Source organism: Nesoenas mayeri (assembly GCF_963082525.1).
Source record: "Nesoenas mayeri genome assembly, chromosome: 14".
Taxonomy (NCBI): Eukaryota; Metazoa; Chordata; class Aves; order Columbiformes; family Columbidae; genus Nesoenas; species Nesoenas mayeri.
Window position 1 is genome coordinate 10,295,177 of NC_137556.1, and position 23,204 is coordinate 10,318,380.

Genomic DNA, 23,204 nt, shown 5'->3' on the forward strand with positions numbered 1-23,204 from the left:
GCGCATGCGCCGGTCGCTCCTCCCGCGCAAGCGCCATCGCCTTGCCCGCCCTCGCCGCTTTGTGCCGCGCGGTGCCGCGCAGGCGCAGACGCGTCCGAGCCCCGTCCCGCCTCCGCCGTCCCGCCGGTCGGGCTGGTCCCGCCCGGCCTCAGCCCGGCGCGCGCGCGCGGCCCCGCCTAGGGACCGCGCACGCGCCGTCGCCTCCCGTGGCGTCTCCCTCCCCCTCCCCGTAGTGGAAGCTGAGGCGGTGACGTCAGGAGCGGCGGCCATTACACGGTCTGGTGCGAGGGAGCGGGCGGCAGAGCTGCAGCAGCCGAGAGCGCCGCGCCGGCCGCCCGACTCGCAGCGCTCCGGGCCGCTTCTCCGCCCGCCGCCTGTCCTGCCGTGTCGCGGCCGCCGCCGTTGGGAGCGGAGATCGTAGGGGCTTCCGGGGTGGTGCGGCAGCAGCCGGTGAGGAGGAGGGGGAGAGCGGGATGGAGGAGAAGGTGTTCACCAAGGAGCTCGACCAGTGGGTGGAGCAGCTCAACGAGTGCAAGCAGCTCTCCGAGGGGCAGGTGAAGAGCCTCTGCGAGAAGGTGAGGGCTGGCGAGCGGGCGGTGGGGGCCGGGGCCGGGTCGCTGCGGGAGGCGGTGCCCGGCGGGGGAGCCCGCGGGAGCGGGGCGGCCGCTCGGCGGGAAGGCGAAGCGGCCGGAGAGCCGGGGAAGGTGCCGCTGGGCGGAGGAGGCGTCTCTCCCCAGGGTGGGCGGGGGGTCTGCGGGCGGGACGTGGGAAGAGGTGCCGGGGCGAACGGGCCGGAGCCTCCTGGGTGGCTCCGCGGGGCTGGCGGTCGCCCGACCCGCCGGCGGGGGTAGGGGAGCCGGGCGAGCCGCGGGCGGCTCCGCGCCCCCTCTCGCTGCGCTGGAGCCTGGCCCCGCCTCCCGCCTTTTCATCGCCTCCTAAAATGGCGCCGCTGCCGGGATTCTCGGGAGAGACCCCCGAGAGCGGCCGCCATCCCGGGGGCTGGGGGGCCTGGCTGGGCGGCGCTGCCCCGGCCCTTCCCCGCTGCCCGTCCCCGGGCCAGGCTCAGCGCGACCGGCCGCGGCCGGGCCGGGCTGGGCGGGGGGGCCGTGGCCGCGGCTGCCGGGGTGGCCGGCCGTGTGGTGCGGAGGGTCCTGCCTGCAGCGACGCGACATCCGCTCGTGACACGGGTGAATGTTTAAAGCAGCCCTCAAAGTGTGAGTTATTACATTGAAAATAAAAGCTTATGGTAACCAGTTGAAAATTACATGGGGTGAAAAGCTGCTACTTGAATGTAAAAGCTTTTTTTTTTTTTTCATAATATATGTAAGCACGGATGCATTTATAACTACTTGAAGGACAGATTAGCTTTGGGACTTGGTTTCTCTGAATAAAATTCTAGGTTTCATGAAAGAAACTATGGCTAGATGGTTGAGATCCCATACAGCTCTTTATTTTTATGGTGACAGGTTGGAAATGTTGAGACTTGTTTGTTAGAGTACTGTGTTGATTGAGGCATTTGTAGTTTAGAAAGGTTTTAAAATCAGCCCAGGATAAATTGCCTTTTGGAAATTAAAGGAAAAAATGTTCTAGTAGCATCCAGATGTATTTTCCAATTGGATTCTAGTTCTGGATGAAATTTAATAGCTGAGCAGGTTTTTTTTTGAGTACTGAATGTTTCATGTGTTCTTACATTTCTAGACTGAAGGAAGTAATATTTGTGGACTGTTTGGGAGCTAGAACTTAAGGAACATGGGAAGTTATTGGTGTACTGGGTTCTAAAGAAGCCTGCATACCTGCTATGAGAAGTAATTAGAATATTTTAAATTTGGCATCTTGCCTTCAAATACTACAGCATGTTGTTTTGGAAGCAAATTGTTTCCAGAGGGCTGTCTGTGAACTTTAAATAAAGAACTCACTGTGGTTTTGGCTAGATGGATTCTTGCTCGAGTACAGATTTTAGTTGACTACTATTCCAACAACTTAAAATTGTTACCATTTGATACAGTTTGGGTGTTTTAAATTGTATTGCAAGGAAGTGGCAATGTCACTGCCTGACTGTTTTTCATGCATGTCTCTAATGACAGCAGTGCAGCTTCTTCCTTGTATTGCTCTGTTGGAGAGGGGAGTAATCTATTTGCCATTGTTATTAAACTAGTGCTGGTTCGGGGTCCTGAATGCTGCACGAGTGGGCATCTTTTGTAAGGTGCATTCATGAGGAATATACAAAAGGCTTTTGGTTTACTGGGGGGGGTTCATAGTTTAGCAGTGGCTATACCATTACAAATTCCTTATGGAAGATACTGTAGTCCCAGTCATCATTGCGCAAGACAACATTTTCATTTTTTTTCCTGGTGAAAAATGGAAATGAGCTGTATCGCTGCATAAATGTATAATGCTAATTACCAAAATAATGTTGGAGAAAAGGAAAGGTTACAGAAAGTTGTGTGTCTAACTACTGTGTTTTTGAAACAAGAGACCACAAGAAAGTGTGAGAGATGTCTACCTGAAAAAAAACATAATTTATCAGTAACCTTTTTGCCTCAAGTTGGGTGGATATGAGCCAGCTCCAGACCAAAGGTGGTATTTCTCCCAGTAGAGTGATACTGTGTTTGAGCTGAAATTCCCTCTCTGGCTGGTTTGCTGTCAGCACTTTGCAGGGTACAGCCACGTGGCTGTTTATGGTAAGGAAAGATGATTTGGTGCTGATAACTACAGGTGGATTTACTGGGACTTCCTGATGAGAGTGAAGTTTCTGCATAGTTGCTGATGCAAGGAATTGGAAGGCCCCCAAAGTCCGAGTTTTCCATCAAGTCGTCTCTGTCCCCTCCAGCGGGAAGACCTGTCCATGAAAGCGGGGCATTAGTTGCGTTCCGTGCCCTCCTGCCAAGTGACAGCATTTGCTTTCATGTGTTTCCATCTTTCCAGCACTGACTTTGAGAAATTTCACTGAATTGTGCTTACTGTTTTGGTTGTCTTAAGTAATTTTGTGGATGGAATTGCAGTTAAAGGTTGTGTTTTTCCATAAATAGCTTAATGTGTTAAGGATGGTGGCAAATATAGGTACTGTTCCAAAGGGCAGATGAAGACCCTACTAAATATAAACTGTCATTCTTCACAACGTTGAATTGTTGCTAGTTAAAAAAAAAAATAAAAATCTTTGCAAAGGCTTTTCCCCCATAACACTATTCGATTGAATGATCTTCATGACTGGTATTTCTTGATCTACTGGGGCTCCATGTGTGCAGACTGGTGCCTATCTAATAAGAATAAGCCTGAGGGCTCTCTTGTATTTCAATATCGATATCTAAACAATGTAACAGCTCTTTACAAACTTAAGTGTGGCCATTTGTGCATCCCAGGTACTTTCTTAGTGCATCTTACGTTGTGCCTGGTTACCTGGGTGATGATGGTGGTAACTGGGCAGAATTATATGCCTCGGAATAATTTGTAACCATGAATAATACGTAATACTTTCACAGATAATTTGAAAAAGTAGGAGCCTCTGAGTGGCAGTTAAATTTTTTTAGGCTTAATATGTGCTATATATTTTGTGTTAACATCAACGTAGTGACCAATTGTGTGTGCTTTGCTTAAGGATCTGATAAGTGGAAATTTTGAAGAAGTGGTTAAAATGTAAACCATATAGTCACTATTAGGTGTCAGCAGCATTTGTCCTATTAACACTGAATTGGTTATTGACTAATGTCCATGAACAGAGGAGAAAGGAAGTCCTTTATTGCCAGGTGAAGGTTTTAACACTGGCCATTTTGAATGAAAGGATGCTGTTTTGGGGCACTGTTCTTTTCTGTAATTTTTGAGGGTAAAGGGAAAATGGTCTTTTCTCCTTGCTGTCGTGTATAAATGCCCTTTATTAGAGGAGATGGGGGTGTGGTACATTGCTCAGGAAGGTGGGATGACGCTAAAAATGCACAAAGGAATGAGTTGAATTTGTGGATGGAGTCTCTGTTGCTTATTTCAGAAAATATGTAGTGCAGGTGGAGGGAGAGGTATCAGAGTCTCTGCCCTGGAAATACTGGTCTATAATTAAGTGGGTTTAAACATGGCATACAGTTTTTAGAAAAATAAGACAATGTGGTCATATATGGTCTGTTGAATGTTCAAGGTTCTCTTCCAATGTACTTGAATTACTAGTAAAATACATCCAAATAGACAGTGCTGCTATCCAGAATTCTTTAAGTGAAGAGCTGATACTGGTAAAGGCATTCAGGAAACCCTAACTCAAGCTTTGTCTCCAGCAGCTTTTGATCTGTAACAATGATCTTGGTTACATTTGTTTTTTGCTTTGTCACCAGTGCTAATTTTCACAGTAGAAATATGTTCCTGGGCCATACTGTTCTCCGGTATGTACCTTGTTAATGGTGTATTTCTCTAATTTTTTTCCTGTTGTAGAACTTCCAACCTTTGTTTATCATCAGATCTTCTAAGTCAGATTTTCTGAGACTGATTGCAGATGAGAACTGACCAAACATCCATGTACCCACTGGAGCCATGTGAGCTGCTTGAACTGGTGCAGCTTATTTTAAGTGCCTTAATTCGGGCAGGCACTGTGTAACTGATGGAGCTTTCTTTTGGGTCAACCTCCCCCGCCAAATCAAAGTTCAGTTCCCCTAATGCATAGAACTAGCAAGTTTTGTGAATCTCACTGCTGTGTTTTAAGCTGTTGCTGCCCGCTTCTTTCTTCAGAGAGAGGCGCATGTTCCCTCCTACCTCATCTGCTGCTGGGGAGTTAGCTTTCTTAGCTGATTATTTTTGACCAGATGAGAATGTTTTAAATTGTCTCCAGCTGTGTTTGCGAAGGCTTTTCCATTAGCTAGCTTTTGTGTTCCCATATCTTTACATGTAACCATCATATATAACTATTCTTCAAACTAAGGTGATTGTAAAAATCAGTGTTCCTGTCTGAACTTGCTGTAAAACAACTGAAAAACCCACCTCAACAGAATTCCTAGCTAGTGAGAGTTTCCATGTGGTGGGCTGTTCATTGAACAAGTCCTATGTCCTTCCACCTCTACCCCTGACAGAAGAACAATGTGGGTCTTGAACCACAGATCTCGGTTCCTCTGTGCTACTGCATTGGCTTCTGGATTCACTAACAAGGAAACCTGTGAACTGATAATTGTATTGTAGATTATTCTGGAACACTTCCACAGAAAAGATCCTTTTACTCCCAATGTTCTGTGTGTTGTGTGGGCTGATTTTTCTTTTTTTTTTTTTTTTTTGTGATGGTTGGTAATATAAAATGGAAATTGTCTCTTTACACAAAAGCCATTTGAAGTGTCAACCTTGCCAGCCTTCTCACCTAGTCCTTATGATACTCGTAACACTTTGATGTGCCTCTGAGGATTTAGTCTATGTGCCAACTCTTGCAGCATCAGCAGCTTTTTTTTTTTTGTTTTGTTCTAGGAAATAGTGTAAAATTGAGTTGTGCTGGCCTGTTTTTTTTTTTTTGTTTTTAATTACAACACTAGTTGTGATCAAATGGGAGTGAAATATATTTTTGTGCTAGTTTAGAAGTTATTTTGGGCATAGTTTAAGAGAACTAAGCACTCATAAGTCACAGCAAGTTCCTACTTGAATTCTCCCAATGTAAGGCTCAGGACGTGGAGGAGGCTGTAGATCAATGTCCTGCTCCAAACCTGCTCCCTGTGGTGAGGCTGTTGGCTCCTCAGCTCTGATGCTGCTCTGCAGCTGCAATAACCTGACCTGTCTGGCAGCAGTTGAGGAGACCTTGCACATAAAGATGGGCAAAGGGATAAATGGAGCAGGGACTGAAATTCCATCCTCCCTTAGGGACCCTTAACCACTACACCTGTGGGCAGTAATGCAGTTGTTGTCCTCAGTTCCTTTTCTTGAGGCAGTATGTTAAGCTGGAAAACCATTTTATTCCTAGCTAAAGAATGCATACTGGAGTTCAACTGCTCAGGATTTCTGCTGAGTATATTGAAAATACATTCTAGTATAGGTGTTACTTACTTGCTAGTTGGTTTTGAAGTACATTTCTTGAGTTTGACACATGCAGGTATCCCAGGCTCCCATCAGTGTCCTGACTGGACCTTTAACATCACCATGCCTACCTGTGGGTGGAGTTATTGCAGCAGAAGAGTTTAAAACTTTTTATTTGCAAGTCCACCTTCCACAGCTAGTTTGGGAATAGGTTTAGCCTATTTATTTTTTTAACAACTTGTGTAATACAAAATGAATTCAATTTGCACCTGCAGATTGGGCTGAATTCTATCTCTGTGCAAGTGGTCAGCTTCATGCATCGCTACTGTCACTGTGTTTCTTGGAACTGCCATGTGGAAAGGAAGGTGTCTGGACGTCCTGAGCTATTTGGCCTCCCTTTTTTAAAAAAATATATTTTTCTAGACTTTCTTCTTCTTTTAATTCAAAGTTAAAGGCGCCAAGATGTTTTGCATGATGTGAAATAATGACACTGAGTTCTTTTAGAGGAGCCCCTTCCTATCCTCATTTTCCATCTGGTCTTGCCAACTACTGATATTTAAATAGTAGTTCCCTTTTCTTTCCCTCAAGCGTGAGGGAAAGAACACTTTCAGTTACACGGAATATGTAAGACCGCTAATGATTTTTCCAAATTTAAGTTTAGGGGACTATTGAGGCTGAGAGAGTGGTGTCAGTCATTCTTTTGTAGTACAAGGGAACAGAGGGTAATTTGGGAAAAGTTAACCGCCTGCATGCTTTCTTGTAGAGCTTCTAGATTTTACAGGAGAAAAAAAGGGAAGGTGGTTGTCTCATTTAATCTTGTATGAAGGGTTGACATTCGGATTCATCTTCTGGTTGCCTAATACCTTGTGTTTAACTGGTCTCTCTTCTAACCAAATACACATTGCTGAAAGAGGAAGGGAGCAGTTGTTGATACTTTGGTGTGTGTTATGAAATACAAAGCTGATTGTGTTTTATGCTTTTTTTTTTTGTGAGTTACTTGTTTGTTCTTGGTTCACTGGCAAATAGTAATGGATAGGTAAGCTACTAAACTTTTCATTTTGTGCACTTCAAATTAAAATAAATCTTTTGAGTGCGTTTGTTAGTTCTATTTGCCCAATCCCAAGAAAATTAAGGGCTGTGAATGTGTTGACCACAGTGTGACACGTGTTCTGAGGAGCTGTGCTGTGACTCTTTGACCAGGTATGCCTTGTGTTCCTCTGCTGAGTTTTAAAAATCCAATATTGCTGGCAGTGAACAAGGTTAGAAACGGAGGTATAGGGGCTAGTCACAAAACCAAAGAGAGAGCAGATTGGTTATCTTCTGTTTCAATCCTGGGAAAAGGAAATTTTGGAGTTGTGGCGGCTTCCGTGTGAATGGAACTCCTGTTATTACTTACTTTGGAATACTAACTATAATGAAATGTCAACAGGAACTTTGTATTTTAATTATATGAATTGTGAAGTTCAGCAAAAATTGGTTTCCCATTTGTGTCATATGTAGTCTGACTGCTGTCATAGTTCGCAGAAGGGTGATATTGGAGGCCTCGTTTCTCTTGTTTTAAATGTCAGACAGTGAATGAAAATGCCTTTGGCTCTGAAAAGGGGGAGTCCATTTTTTGTCTTTTCTCTGCAATTAAGGGATGGGGGGAGAAATTCTTGAAGGAAACAAATGGATTCATTCTGCAGAAGATTTGCTGACTGTAGTGGATGACTTTGCTTGGAACTGGAATCTCTTCCAGGCCACGATGTTTGGCCAGCTAAAACCAGTATTCATCCCAATTAGCTGATCATTGTGCCTTTAGTCACATCCTGTGCATCTTGACGACAGGAAATTATGGGTGTGGTTGAAGTCTTCGATCTCATCAAAATATCTTTGTGGCAACTACAAATACCTTTTTTTACATTGGTTACAGTTGATATTTCTCAGCACACACTTTACTAGACAACATGGTGGGTTGCAGTTATGAATTCTGATCTGCCAAGAATGACACAATACTGACTGCAGCCAAGACTTGGGAGCTATGTTGTCTAATTAAAATAATGGTTGTATTTCCTTTACTTGAGTTAGTGGTAATCTTCTAACAAGTGCTTTATAGCACTGGTTTGCTGCTCTGCAGCAGTTTCAAGCATTCTTCTACAAGGCCACAGTAATGTCTACTACATTTTAAATTTTTTTTTTTCTGATGTGTCCCAGAGTTTTTCAGGGTAGATATTTTGGTCTGAGCTGTCGGAGCTCCTGCTAGAATGTAGAGACCTAGCAAGGTGTAGATGTAATTGAGAAATAGCTGATATGTTGTGGAAACCCACATGAATTTGATTACAGATGAATTTAGAGGATTTTTCAGAATTGAACTGCTTGAAATGAATCTTCTGAGGCAAGACCGATGATATACTTCATGAGAGAAACTTGCTTCTCCTCAGTGTAAGCCGAGTTTGAAGTGGATTGATTATAGCCTTTATGGCACTTGACTCTCAGCCTTAATCTGTGGCATGTAGGATAAAAGTGCATGCAGGGAACATGGGAAATAGGTTATTCCCTTGCATCTCATTAAATAAAATTGTGAAGATCTGAAAATCATATGGTAGTAACTTTTATGGTCATACAGTTTTTGTTTTTGTTTTTTTTTTTAATTCTTATCCCTGACTGTTCATTTTAAAATGCAGAGTTTACACTTGGGTCTTGCATTGTCTTTAAACAATGAAGCTAATATTTGTGTTTTAAGAACAATGTTTTGCATAGATGATGTTCTTTGTAAACAAAGGCAACAAAACAGTGCTTTACTGTTCAGCCATTTAGATGTACAGCAATCCAGGAATGTTTTAATTCTTGAATACTAGGTTGTATTTTTATGCAGTGCTACTTGCTTTACAGTAAAGTGAAAAATGGATATTTTCTTGTGTGGTTAAACCAGTATTGGTTTTATTCTTGTCATCTTTTGGGTGTTTTGGGTTTGTACAAGTTGCATCTTTCCAGTGAAACAGATGAGTAAGCCAATATTTCAGTTATCAAGTAGGAAGGAATTGCAGTCACTATGACTAAGCTGAAGTGTGTTTGATATGTGCTTATAGTTTGAACTTTGAGATTGCTCTAAGTAAAATACGTGACTTTCCATCTCATCACTTGTTGTTTATGACAGCATTTTACTTGTGCTCTTCTTGTGCAATTATGTTGTACGGTTACATTTCTTTTTCTGTGTTAGACTTTATTGGTATGTGGCTGTAAAATTAGCATTTGTCAGTTTGAAATAATGGATTCTTTTCAATCTTAATCTATATCCATTTGCACGTGGTTTTGAAATCCGAGAGTGTGTAGGGCTGAAAAAAAAGCTGAGCTGCTTCAGAGGCAGCATCTTTTAATTGCAATGTAGTATGCTGTTGATGTTCATTTTTTTGCTTAAGTTTATTAATCTTTTTAAAATTGTAGAATACCATCACAAGTTAAACTTCCTGTGGTGTGGGTACTTAATGAGGTTTGAACACATACAGAAGCTCATGGATGTCTTGAATTGTTAAGAAATTAAAAAGACTGATAAATAAAAGCACTAAGTGTTCAAGAAAAAACTTTCAGGATTGCATAATTGTTTATCCTGGTGATAGGCGAAGAAACCTGGGTATTTCAAAATGTTAGTGTCAAAATACTGCAAAGGTATTGCACTATGATCCTTCTCGGCAATAGGTCACTGGGTTTTGAAGCACACGAAGTCAGGTGTGTGTCTCCTCCTTCATTCTCTCTCATTGGCAGTTTGACCGGGGGATAACTTGTTCTTGCACTGAAAGCTGCTGAAATGCTCCGCTGTTCCTTGCTGGGAGGACATGCAGGAGATGCTGCTGGGAAGTGTGTTGGGAGGAAGATGGATGGAGATGGACAGGGAGGGAGTTATGTGATATGGTTGAGCAAGTAGCATCATCGTGTATCTTGGAGAAAGGGTCAGTAAAGAGGGAATGGAAGCAGAGGAGGCTTTGCAGGGCAGTGTGTGGTCCAGGACAAGGTCAGGGTCACATGTACTTCAGTAAGATTAGTGGTAGCTTAAGTCCCATGAAATTTGAATTGTGAAATTGTAATATAACATGTACTGTTGTCTTACCAACTTGTGGTTTTGTGATGTTATGGTGTATTAAACCATTTTCTGCTTTACCCTCTTATAGGAATTAATTCAATGTGGAGATTTGGGATATAGGTGATGGACCACTTGTTGGTTAGCTTGTTATCCAGGGTGTTACTTTTCTCCACTTTAAGCTCTGCTGAAGCTCTTTTGTAGAGGGAAGTATACTACTGAAGCACTTCAGTATGTGGGACATGATAAGACTGTAAATGAGCTAAGCAGTTCATGAGGCAGTATTTCATATAGCTTGTTTCAGAACGTGTAAATACTGAAATCCCTACACCAGCATTCCTCCACTGCAGGATTTAAATAGAGATTGCTGTTTGCAAGTTGACCTGGAACAGTCTTTTTCCATCAGATGAGCTGTCTGACTTACCCACGTGTTTGGTCATGTGCATATCTGAGTGGTTTAATATTTCAAAAACTGAGGAAGCAACAACTCTGTTGTTGAAAACTATGCCATTTTAATCTCAGCCAGCATAAACATTGCATACCTTTGATGAAAAATGAATGCTGCATTCTTTGTGCTATGCTTCCAGTGTGTTATGAAACTATGACAGTAGAAAGCATTCTAATTTAAGAGTAGCTTTTTTAATATTGAAGCACTATTAGTATCTGTAATATTCTGTGTAAAAAGGAGAATTAAGATTGCTAATGCTCCTGAAGGTAGCAACACATTAGAAGAGACTGAGGCTGCTAAAACACCTTAAAAACATCCGGTGAGTGTCATTGCATTAAAATTAACTTAAGTCAGGCTGTCTGAAAATAAATCTACACTTTTAGCGTCTGCCACAAGCCAGCAATGACCTACCTCTCTTTAGTACTAGGCATGGAAAGACTGGAAACTGTCATATGAGATCTACTTTTGATATAAATATGTCTGCAGTGATTTAACTCTGTTGCTCATTCTGTAATATCTAAAACTCTGTGTTGTGCAGGGTGCTTAACCATGACCGTGTTGTTGAGTTTCCTTCCAGTCTTGAATGAAATGTTGAATTTCATGAATCTTCATCATTAAACTAAGTGTTGCTAGCACTTTCCTTGTTTGAAGTGGTGACTGTGGTGGTTAGCCTGGACCGTGTGCAGGAACAGTGAGACCACTTTGGGGGTGGAGGTGTCACTGTCCAGCTAATGGCTTCATGAATAGGGTGGAGAATTGGATACAGCAGCATGTTTCTTAGTAGACTGGCTCATGTCAGTACCCAGTATTTAATATATTGTTCAGATTGTAACTTTAAATGTTTTTTCCCTAACCTTTTAAAATCTAATGCTCTTCAAATGATTAATTTTTTTGTAGTGTCTCAAAATGCTTCTGTTTAACAGAACACCCTTCCCCTCCCGCCACCCAAATGAGTATGCTGCCTTAGGTATCAGGTTAGGGTTGAGAAAGTTAAATTCTTGCATTATTTCAAAATTACCTTTCTGATGCTGTATTTAGCTTGTGCTCCTTCATATGAATTGCATTTATTTGCAACTTTAATACAAACAGTTTTGTGGAAAAAAAGTGATGCTGACAAAGATCTGTTTCTCTGCTTTGCCTTATAAAAACACAACTCAGTGTTACTTGTGGACACACAAACACAAAACTTGCTCAGAAAGCTTGTGCGGATAATCCACCTGCTGTGCAGTTGCTGGTACCACTGGATGTTAGTTCTGTTCTAGTGCTGCAGACAAGGAAAGGACGAGTTGACAGAGCAGGCAGGAGAAGCTGGAAGTTGTCAAGCATGCTTTGAACAAAATGGCTCTTCACAGAGAAACTCACCATTTCTTTGTGTTTTGTTTTACAGGCTAAAGAAATTTTGACAAAAGAATCTAATGTACAAGAAGTGCGATGTCCAGTCACAGTCTGTGGAGATGTCCATGGACAATTTCATGACCTCATGGAACTTTTCAGAATTGGAGGCAAATCACCAGATACAAACTATTTGTTTATGGGGGACTATGTTGACAGAGGCTATTATTCAGTCGAAACAGTCACATTGCTTGTAGCTCTAAAGGTAACTTCTCAGATGTACTGTTCTTTCTGTAAAAATCATATATAATTACTATCCTGACTGCACTTTATTGCACTACATTGGTTTTATATATATGAAAACTGAAATTTTGGCTGTCTCAGTTTTCTGAGATACTTCTGAAAAAAAATGTTAACATTGAGGTGCAAGCCTGGATAACTTTTTCTAAAATGAGTGCTGTATTTATTTTATTTTTTTACTTGCCTAAGTAGCAATCTTTAAGAATTTGCTTAAAGGCATCAGCTAAATGCACAGGGGTAGTGGCGTCCACTAGTAACAATTAATAAAATCTAGAATTTATCTCAAAGTATTTGGCAGCTGAAGATTTGAATGAATTATTCCTTCTTTTCTCAAAGGTTGGAACAGAATATTCGCCTTTAAAAGGAATATGGCTTTGATTGCTTTATTGATGTATGATGGGGGAGGCTACTTCTGTTTTTTTGGGAAAAAGTGTATATTTTGGTGCCTCTAAAATGAACTGTTGTGTTTAGGTCCGTTACCGTGAACGTATCACAATTCTTCGAGGGAACCATGAAAGCAGGCAAATCACACAAGTATATGGTTTCTATGATGAATGTTTAAGAAAATACGGAAATGCAAATGTTTGGAAATACTTTACAGACCTTTTTGATTACCTTCCTCTAACTGCCTTGGTGGATGGCCAGGTACGTTGACAATGTTAAATGTTATTAATTTTAAAGGGAGCTGATAACGCTGTATATTCTATCAGCTCTCAGCCTTTAAGGACTCTCTTGCAGACTTTCTCCTAATAATTTATACTAAACAGTTATAATTGTTTGTACTGATACAATTAACGTAAGCTTCATGCGTCTAACTCTTCCAGATTTTCTGTCTACATGGTGGCCTCTCCCCATCAATAGATACACTGGATCACATCAGAGCACTTGATCGCTTGCAGGAAGTTCCCCATGAGGTACTTGAAAAACTGTTTTCTGAACTCATGGGAGGTGTTTCATGATTCAGCATATGTTGGGTATTTGAGTACACAGGCTGAAAATGAAATTCAAAGTGACTTAGCAATATGAAAGCGGCTCTCTTCCTGTACTAGGCGTGTGGGTGTTTTTGTTTTGTGGTGTTTGGGTTTTTTTAAGGAAAATGAAGGGGCGTGTTCTTGCCTAAAGTAAGAAACATTTTTAGTGTGCCTAGAATCTCAACAGGTATTATCACTTAATGATCTCAGAGGTGAGAACTATTTCTATGAAGATTCTTCATTCAGATTAAGTTCTTGATAGTATTTCCTATGTTAACTGTACTAGCTGTTGTAGTTGGTTGTGGGGTTTATTTAGATCTTCAAGAGATGCTGCAACAAGTTGTGCAGGATGTATATGTTGGGTTTTTTTTACACTCAATTTCTGAAATGTCTCCAAAATCGCTTACAGGGTCCAATGTGTGACTTGCTATGGTCAGATCCAGATGATCGTGGTGGCTGGGGAATTTCTCCTCGAGGCGCAGGTTATACATTTGGACAGGATATTTCAGAAACCTTTAACCATGCTAATGGCCTTACGTTGGTTTCAAGAGCTCATCAGTTGGTAATGGAGGTAAGCAGGGCAGCTGGTGTGTTTTAACTCTTGATTGGTAATTGGTGCATTAATAACATCTTCTGTGTCTCAGAGATGTGCATATGCTGCTGTCACAACTGATGATCCATCTGAAAGTCTCCCAAAAACTTATTGACAGTGTTTGTGTGCTACTACTAAAGGAATCTCAATTTGACAGTGGAGTAACCTTTATTTTGGCCTTTTTTCCTGAAAATTTACAGTAACTTCCCAAACCAGACTTCAGTAGCAGATGTGGTATTGCATTTCTATGTAGATAAAATGGTTCTTAAACGTAAGTGCTGAGTCCCTTGATAAGAAAATGCACAGAAATATGCGTGCCTTGAAAAAAGATTCTTTGTCCTTTTTACCTTGGATACGTGTCTTTGTTCTTAGTCTCTAGGTATCCCTTGCAGTTAAGATTTACAAATGTATGTCTGGATTCTGGTTTTAGTGATCACAGCTAAAGATTCAGAATATGTTGTGTACTTCAGAATTGGTGTCTTAATTTTTTAATGTTAATACTATGGAGAATTCTTACTTTTTTTTAATACGTTTAGCTCATGCTTACTAGTAAGAAGCAACATATGGAGGCCAAAATTCCTTTTTACCCATTTTCTCTTGAGAAGACAAAGAGACTGCCTTAATCTTATTTAAAATGACACTGCGTATGCCACCTAGGATTTTGGGTGTTAAAATTTCATCTTAGTAGTCAGATGGTTATATGGGTTACAAAAAATAAACTTTTGTTTTGTTTTCTCCAGGGGTACAACTGGTGCCATGATCGGAATGTAGTAACAATTTTCAGTGCTCCAAACTATTGCTACCGTTGTGGCAACCAGGCTGCAATTATGGAACTTGATGATACTCTAAAATACTCCTTGTAAGTATGCTTAAAAATGAGATTTATGTTGCCCATGGTTTTAAGATAGTTGCTGTAGCAAGATAACCTACACCTTAACACAATATTTAAGTGTCTTCTCTTAGGTTTTCTCTTACACGCTTTTGGGAGGTGAAGTGAGTGTGGAATTGTTGGGTTAACCACATGTCAAGTATCGAGAACTGTTGTTGTTGGCATCTCTTCTCTGTTAGATTAAAGTGAGACTCCTCAATTTTGGTTTATAGAATGAGTTAAATGAAATACTATAGAGGTGTGTGATTTGAGAGTAGGAGTACTCTGTCACATCTGATGCCATGCCCTACTATCTAGGCCAAGAGACTTGTGGAATCTTGGAATTTTTCAGATGTTAGGATGTCAGCTTTTTTTTTTTTTTAATGAGGTTTCTCATTAATGATCTTAACAGCAACTTTCTTAGTAACTAAGGCAAAGACATTGTGTAAACTGCCCCTTTTGAACTTCCTAGTTGTACACTAATGTTTGACCAGTTTATGACTCTTAGAGCTAAGATTCATTTCTCTCCAGTCTATAGTAGTAATCATAAGAGGAGTTTAAAATATAGGGATTATAAATACGTACTAATAGAAAGAGTTGAAGTTGAATGCTTGTTCCAGAAGACTTTTAATTGTTTGAAAAAACTTGAAAAGACTTAGCCTGTGTTAAGACTGTAATTCACATATAAAACATACCTGGATGTCAAGTGAACTCTTGCGGTTTCATTAATACCTGTGCTTTTCAGTTTGCAGTTTGATCCAGCACCGCGTAGAGGTGAACCGCATGTTACTCGTCGCACCCCAGACTACTTCCTGTAAAGAGATTTTAGACCTGTACAGTATTGCCATGAACCATGTTGACCTAAAGAAAATGGGAAGAGCAACAGTAACTCCAAAGTGTCAGAAAATATTTAACATTCAAACTTGTTTTCACATGGACCAAAAGACGTGCCATATTCAAATACAAAGCCTCTTGTCGTCAACAACTGTGACCACTTTAGAATGAACCAGTTCATTGCATGCTGAAGCAACATTGTTGGTCAAGAAACCAGTTTCTGGCATAGCGCTATTTGTAGTTACTTTTGCTTTCTCTGAGAGACTGCAAATAATAAGATGTAGACATTAACACCTCGTGAATACATTTAACTTTCCATTTAGCTATAGCTTTATTCAGCATGACTGTAGATAAGGGTAGCAGCAAACAATCATTGGAGCTTAAAGAACATTTTTAAAATAAGTACCAAGGCCTCATATTTGTTCTGAAACTGTTTGTTTTATTTTCAGGGAATACTGTTTAATTTAATTGTCTTGATTTTTTTTTTTTTTTTTTTTTTTTGTCTGCACTTAGTTCCCTCCTCCACTCTCTGCCCCACCATATTGTCCCTTGTATTTGTCCGAGGATAGTGAATTACTTTGAACAGAACTGTTTTTTTCTGTAAAACAATGTTACTGCAGGACAGAGCTGCAGTGTTTTTCATAATAAACTTGTGAACTAAGTATGGAAAAATGTCAAATCCTGATTGCATCTCAGGTCAACTGTGGTTTAGTAAACTAACATGTAGATGGATGGGTTTTTATAAACATGCATAGAAGTTCCCACCTTAAATAACTAAACCTGAGGTGATTTGAGTCTGCTGTAAAACTCTGACCTGTTGAACTCTGTCCCAGGGAGGTGCCTGGTCATTGATGTCAGGAGCTGAGAACGGAGCTCGCTTATGACTGACGTGTTGCTGCGTTCCCTCTCGGTGCTCTACTGAAATATTCAAAAATGGAAGAATATAGGATAACTTAAGTGATTTAGCGTGGCTTTTTTCAAGTGTAAATCTGAGTTCTTTACAATGTAGGTGCTAATACTTAAAATCATTTTCTGAATAATAATAAAATCAGTTTTCTAAATATTAAAGGGAAATAACTTGAAATTTAGTACTACATGTATTGCCTAACCTCCCATTCTAAAAAAAAAAATGTAGTGTGTATGTTAATTTTTGCTAAAATCTTTCTACTAATAATTTTCATAATTTGCATCTTCATTTGATTATTTAATTCGAAACAAATTCAAATTTTATGCCTTCTTAAAGCTTGTGCTTGGAACTTATTTGGCCTATCTTAAAAAGAAATGTGCTTGGCTGTGGTTTTAATAGAGAACTCTTCATATTGTTTAAGAGACTTTAAATTCCCTGGGAACAGTGTAGGCTCTGCAACAACATAAAATATTTTCTTTTTCACATTGCTTGTTTCAAAGGGAAAATTTAGAAATTTTCCAGATGTCCAATTTACCTGGAGACCTGGTCTCAGACACACTTTTGGGGGCCTTCTTGCTTTTCTGCTGCAGGGCTGCTGAATTCTCTAACTTGCAAAGAAGGTGCTGCATTTCACCAAGCATTACCTCAGCCCTTTTCCGGAAGACTCAAGTGATTGCTTTTGCTTCAGCAATAACTCTGATGTGTCCTGTAGGTTGGGTTCTAAGTGGTTTCTGGAGAGCACTCAGCTTCTGCAGTTTGAACTCTTGCAGGAAGAAGCGTGTACTAAAAATAAGCGCATTTGAAGCATGCTTTTTTAGTATATAGGGAAGTTTTGCTTTGATCACTATTAAAAAAAATCCTTTGCTGCAGAGTGTAGTTCACTTCAAATTCCTTTCACTTGCATTTCTCTGTAAATGTTTTTGTAGATAGAACTTTGTGCCTTAATTGACACCATTCCTTCAAGAGTAACGACTTTGTCCTATTTTCTCTTTTCCCTGTTACTTTAATTGCTGTGACTCATCTCATGCTCGTGGGGGGGGCAGCCAGTTCATTTCTTCAGTTTATGTACACAGATGCAAGCAGTTGTAAGAGAAGTCAACAAAAAATGTTGAAGGTCACTCCAGTTTGTGCACTTTCCCCCTGTTATTGTGCTGTGACTGGCTGTTTGAAGTATCGTTGACAATATTGCCTTGTGAGCAAAAAAAAGGTCACTGGTGGAGATTGGCCACAAGCAGCAGTAAGCAACTAATAGCATGTTTGGAAGATTCAAGAGGAAGAAGGAAAACTTAAAGTAGAAATAATTGCTGACTGCTTTATTGGTGGCTGTTTAAAGTTCACCTGAGCAAAACTTCCTTCATTTCAGACTGACACCAGCTGCAGGGAAACGAGCATAACTAGGATTTGCACTTGATTCGGCGATCGGTGTCTGTTGCCTTCTTCACTACAAATACTGGTGAATTCCATGAAATAGGAGTAGCTTGAAAATCCATATTGTGGTAGTTCAATGGGTTGTTTGCTTTCTTTGTTTTTTGATTTGTTGATTATTTTTTTCCAGCAGGATAGTTAGCAGCAGCGGTCAGTGAGGAGTGCTGGCACTGGGGTTTGACTTGTCTGAAGGCAGTTGTGAATGAAACTTGGCATTTTTGCGTGAACCAGCCAATTTTTCTTTTGTTTCTCAGAATTTGGATAGACTCAGTAGAATTCTGTTATTGTTGGAGAGATGGGAGACGGTTAGCCGTCCCACATTGCATTTTACTTAAATCACACTAACTGATGTCCTGTCCTTTGGCCGTTTAGCTGTATGTGCGTATCAGACTGAAGTAAGCACCCTTCATTTGTGGAGCGTTGCCCTTCTGAACTGAGGGGGCATTAACTCAAAAAAGATGAAATTTCACTCCTACGCAGGAAAACATTCAGTAACTTTGGTTTGAATAGAAAGATGGGATGGATTTGAAGTGTAGAGATTTGCCAGGTGTGTTTTATTTTCTTCAAGTGGTTTTACACCTTTCCTCAGTCTGTTTCTCACCCTGTTCCCTCTACGGCCGCCTCTGCCCATCACCTGCTGGGCAGCAGAGCCCTGGGGAATGGCTCCCTCGGGGACAGACAAGGAGCTCCGTGTGTGTGACAGACGTTTTCTCCAAGGTACATCACTGCGTGTGTTCCTCAGCTTGTGCCCACGCCAGATTGTTTCCAGCTGCTGACATTGCACACATGTTTTGTCTCCCTGCTTCAAGTGCTTGGGCAGTGTTACCTCTTTTTAGATCTGACAGTGCCCTGGGAGGATACTTGACACATGGGCGAGTGAAGACAGACAGAGCTGGTCACCCCTCTTCCCTGTGTGTGTGGATGATGACAGAGTAAATTCTGCCTTGGGGAAAATGAGGTGAGCATATGTATTGCTGAGGAAAGCTTTGACAATTCATCTGCCCAGGTTTCAGTCTGGTTAGTATCAAAAATCCATCTGGAAATGTTAGAGATTTCCCAGAGTTACTGATAGCCGCTGATCTGTGCTTCCCCCATTCCACCTGAGGGCTTTTTTTTTTTCCTCTTGCGATAGCAGTAAACACTGGAAGTAATTTTTATGAAGTAATTGTGCATTAAGAGCCTGAGACAAAGTCTTTGCTTTGGCAATTTAAAAATTCAGCCTGAAATCTTAAAGGTGAAGGATTTCCTCATGTACAATACAAAACTGTTATGCAAGTGCTAGGTTTATTTGGGGCCTTTTTCTGTGGTTCGATAAACACATTCATCTCTTTTTCCCCTCATCCCTTCATCCTCATTTCCTTACTAACACTGTGGCGCAATTCCTGCTGTCGAGGAGCTGTGACCCAAAGCAGGAGGGTGCTGAAGGATAAATGCACTTGCTCATTCTGGAAAAATGATCTGTGAGAAGAGGCAAGTGCCATCAAATCATGATTTTGAATTTGAAATTAAAAGCTGCTCTAAATTAACTGAAGGTGTGGCTCCACTTTCACCACTTCTGCAGCTGTTGTTTATCCCTCTTTAATTGCTTCTTGTTTTGTCTGTATGTTGAGCACTCATGGAAACTCAATATATATTGTAGGAGGGTTTGCTTAGGTTAAAACAAAGTTTTATGTAAGATAGATGGCTTTTTAGTATTCCTTGATTTTTGCAACCTTATGCATGGTTTATACAAGCGTAGATTTTGGAGGAAAATACTGCAAGCAATGATTCTTGAACTCCCATAGAATGCATAGGTTACCTTCCGTATGCTACAGTGATCACTACACCGAGTATTAGTTCTCTGCAAGTTCCAGGAGAAGGTTGGAAAGTAAAGCGTTAAGTAAAAATTGCACTGGACTGTAGAAATCTTTCAGTACCCATGAATACAGTAAGAAAGCCCTGCAGAGTAAGCAGTTCATGAGTCAGCCTGCTGTGGTTTTTTAAGAAGTTATTTTGGTGCTCTAATTCATTTGGCTGTGCTCCTTTTGGATGAGAATAAAGGCAAGCTGCTCTCTTGAGCGAGGAACTGGAGTTCTTTGGCATATATACAGGAAAAAAAGGCTGAAACGACACTTTTGGTTTTAAATTAAGTAGTACTGCATGGTTTAGCCTTTTAAAACCTGTGCTGTGGCTTAAAAGCTTTATTCTTTAAGATGGGTTGAACTACAGCTCCTGATCTCTTGTAATTACTCTGTGGTGAATGGAACTGCTTTTGGATGCTGATTAAACTGATTGCTGCTGGGGTACAAAACAATAATCTGGAGCAGAACGTAAATATTACCTATATGTAATTAACCAGCATTTGGGAAAACTCTAAAACCAGGTTGGACATAATAGATTTTCAAATAGGAGGGCACTGTAGCACTGGGATGAGTTAGCTGGTGAGGCTGCAGAATATCTAGTTTTGGGTGTTTTCAGGGCTGGGACAGAAAATGACGATATTTCTGTCCTTAAAAAAAGCGTCTTCCTGGGTGACAATACACAAGACTCGGGACTGGTGCTTATCCCATTAGCTTGTTCATCAGCTGCCATGAAGCTGTCACAAGGCTTTGGTTGTGGTTTGCAAAAACATCAGCTGGAAATAAAGGGAGCGGGGAGATGTTCCAATAACTTCAAACTGGTATCGGCTTGGTTTTTCTGACCCTCGCCCAGGCTCTGCAGCTGGGGGCTGGTGTTGGAGGTGGAGCAGGACGATTTGGGGGGAAGATACTGGCTGAAAACTCACAGGCAGGTGCTTCTGATGACTGTCCATTTTGCAGATACTTGCATCATTGCATACAGTTGCATAAATCAGACTAAATCTTTGCTATTTGGTCCTATTGCTGACTCCTGTATACATCTTCCTCATAAGATTCCCCCCAAACAGAACGTTTTTGGAGAGGAGTTGGGGCTTTTCCCCTGATTGTTATTAAATATGTAAACTGTCTTCTGGAGTATGATTTGAAAACCAAGTGCTGAACAGTCCAAGAGGAATGTAACTGGTAACGGCGTGATCCATTGGGCCGAAAGGCTTTAGGCTGGCTCCCACCTGCCTTCATTTTTCAGGCAGTTCAAAAAAGTTACCCACCACCCCCTGCCTCATCATAACGCTTTGTGTCCGAACCGTTTCTTTTAGCAGTCGGTGCAAGAGTGGCCAGTGAATGCTGCTCTGTCTCCTTTTTTTAATCAAGAAAAAGGGGGTGTCCCTGGATGAGCCTTATCTGAGAGGATCCTGCGATGTTCATTCCATGCCCGACCCAGTTTGCAGGCAGCTTTGCTCCTTTTGAGCCGGAGATGGGTTCTGCGTTGTGGCTGCTCATGGCTTCATCTAGTTTTAGTTTGGCCATCTCAAAATGGCACTGGATTTGCGCTTTTCCCCTGCAATCTCTTTTAAAAATGCTTTGAATTAGTCTGACTTCTGAAACACACTCTATCTATTCCCAAGGACTTTGAAACCTCAAAGCAACTGCTCTTTATTGACTGGGGTGTAAGAACCAGCCCAGAATAATCTGTGGGCTTTTTGACTTTGAACAGCTCCAAGGTTGAAATCAGGTGCCACACAACCCTTTAAAGCCAACCTGGTTCACCTGCTTGGTTATCGGGGATGTTCACAATTTTATAGATTGCCACTTAAAGTGGTTCTTAAGACCATTTAAAGCAACTCTGCTCTTTTCATGAATTAATATGAGTACATCTCTCTGTGGATGAGCCCTATGGGCTGCTCATCGTCCCCAAGCCTCGCTCCTTCTGAGTACTCCAAAGGGTTTAAAGCACCAAAATTGGTCTGTTTAAGTATGTGGAGGTGGATTGAGGATGAAATTAGGAGGTAGATGCTGCAAATACGCTTGAGGTAGGTGAGTTTCTATTTTTAATCCTTTTTTTCTAGTTTTTCCCCCATCTTTAGTCTCCTAAACTATCATGAATCCCTGTAGTTATATAAGGGGAATCTGAGCCTTGTTAGAGGAAGAAATAGAAGCTGATAAAGGAAAAAAAAGCAACAGTTGATGTCTGCTTGACAGGATTTGGCTATTGAGTTTTGTCTGTCAGAGTTAATCGGATTCTCACCCAGCCGGGGGGCTCTGCCACCCACTGTGTTGCATTGCTGGGGCACGACTTGGATGAGAAGTAGCACCTTCTTGAGGATGCACCTGTAATGAAAGTTTTGATGAAGTGGAAACAATAATCAGCTTCTTCCAGAGAAAAATCTGCATTGTTGCAAGATTGCATTAAACAATGGTGGCACAGGGCGCTGAGCTCAACAGTGTCTTTCTGCCATCTCTGTCGTGAATAATTCTGTTTTCTGGTTTTACGCTGAACCAGTCAGTTCCAATTTTTTTTCTAACTTGTTGTTGTGGCTGTTTGTTTTAAAAAATGTTCCATATCTTTTGTATTCCTGAAAACAAAAGGAGTATTTTTGCAGTCTCACCTTCCCCTACCTGTAGATTAGGTTCTTGTTCAGGTTTGATTGTCACACCTGCTTTGCAGCAAATTGTCCCTGATGCTCTCTGCAGCTCCGCTTGCAAGACCCTCGAGTTCGGCCCTTGTCACACCCCATCCGTGTGGCTTGGGGCTGAGTTCTGTAAAGTTTCCCAACTTGTCCATGGAGCACAGCTGTGCTTTTTCAAGCCCGGTTCTCATTAGGCTTAGATGCTTGTGATGTTGAAAAATAATCAAGTGTGTTATCTCTGTAGTCTGTAAGTAACCACCAGCAGGAAACAAACAAAATCCCCACCAGTTTCTGGGTAAAATTGGGCAGTGTGAGGTGTTTGGAGGGGTGGGGAGCACGGTAATTTTTGGCTGACACTGCCAGGAAGGGACTCTATGACTGTGGAGCAGATGGGTGCTGTGTCTGGGAGGCTGCCCTGATGCTCAGCTGTTTCAATCCCCTTCCCCGGCTTTGCCCGCAGCCCAGCGATGCTGTGAGGATGTAGGTCAGAGCTCTTCTGGATCTGGTAGGCATTAAATCATGCTTGCACTGCTCTTGGTTGCTCCAGTCTTTTCAGGTATTTGCTTTAGTGTTCAGCTTCCCCTTCTTCATCTGGGTTCTTAGCGGTAAAAGGCCCTTAATTGTAATTTATCTGTGGCTGATACATGGTGTAATTATCTTTCTGGCTCAGAGTGGCAATGCTTTGGTTTAGGATTATTTGCGTTGCAATGATTACGGATGTGTGTAACAATTAAAACTGGGCCACCCATTTTCCTGAAAAATCTTGTTCTCTGCCTCGCAGCTTTACCAAAGGATGGATGTTTTGTGTTATTAATACTGACTCACTCGCGGGACTTTGGCTATCAACGCTGCAGCAGCTGCTTTTTCGGGAGAGATAACAGAAAGCATCTGGACATGCTGCGGTGGTTCGTCGTATGATATGTAGGGCACAGCAGGAGGTGGCCCGGGTGTGATTACAGCCTATCAGTGACAGCCGGCTGCCGTTCTTTTTGGGTGTGGGGTGGTGGTGTTGTTTTAGCTTTCACAGACTTGTAATTCAACAGC

At 41.5% G+C, this 23,204-nt stretch overlaps 1 protein-coding gene across 1 annotated transcript; it reads left to right on the top strand.

Moving 5' to 3' along the window:
• The first annotated feature begins 258 nt into the window (after positions 1 to 258).
• PPP2CA (protein phosphatase 2 catalytic subunit alpha) lies at positions 259 to 16,566 on the top strand. The gene is made up of 7 exons (XM_080352997.1): positions 259 to 575; positions 11,854 to 12,063; positions 12,570 to 12,743; positions 12,923 to 13,012; positions 13,479 to 13,640; positions 14,402 to 14,520; positions 15,275 to 16,566. Exons 1-7 carry the CDS (start codon positions 474 to 476, stop codon positions 15,345 to 15,347), a joined length of 930 nt encoding a protein of 309 aa, XP_080209123.1. The 5' UTR covers positions 259 to 473; the 3' UTR covers positions 15,348 to 16,566.
• Positions 16,567 to 23,204: the final 6,638 nt, after the last annotated feature.

Coding starts and splice junctions, on each gene's coding strand:
- PPP2CA (XM_080352997.1), top strand. CDS start 474: ATGGAGGAGAAGGTGTTCACCAAGGAGCTCGACCAGTGGGTGGAGCAG. Junction 13,013..13,478: donor TGCAGGAAGTTCCCCATGAG/GTACTTGAAAAA, acceptor AATCGCTTACAG/GGTCCAATGTGTGACTTGCT. Junction 14,521..15,274: donor GATACTCTAAAATACTCCTT/GTAAGTATGCTT, acceptor TGTGCTTTTCAG/TTTGCAGTTTGATCCAGCAC.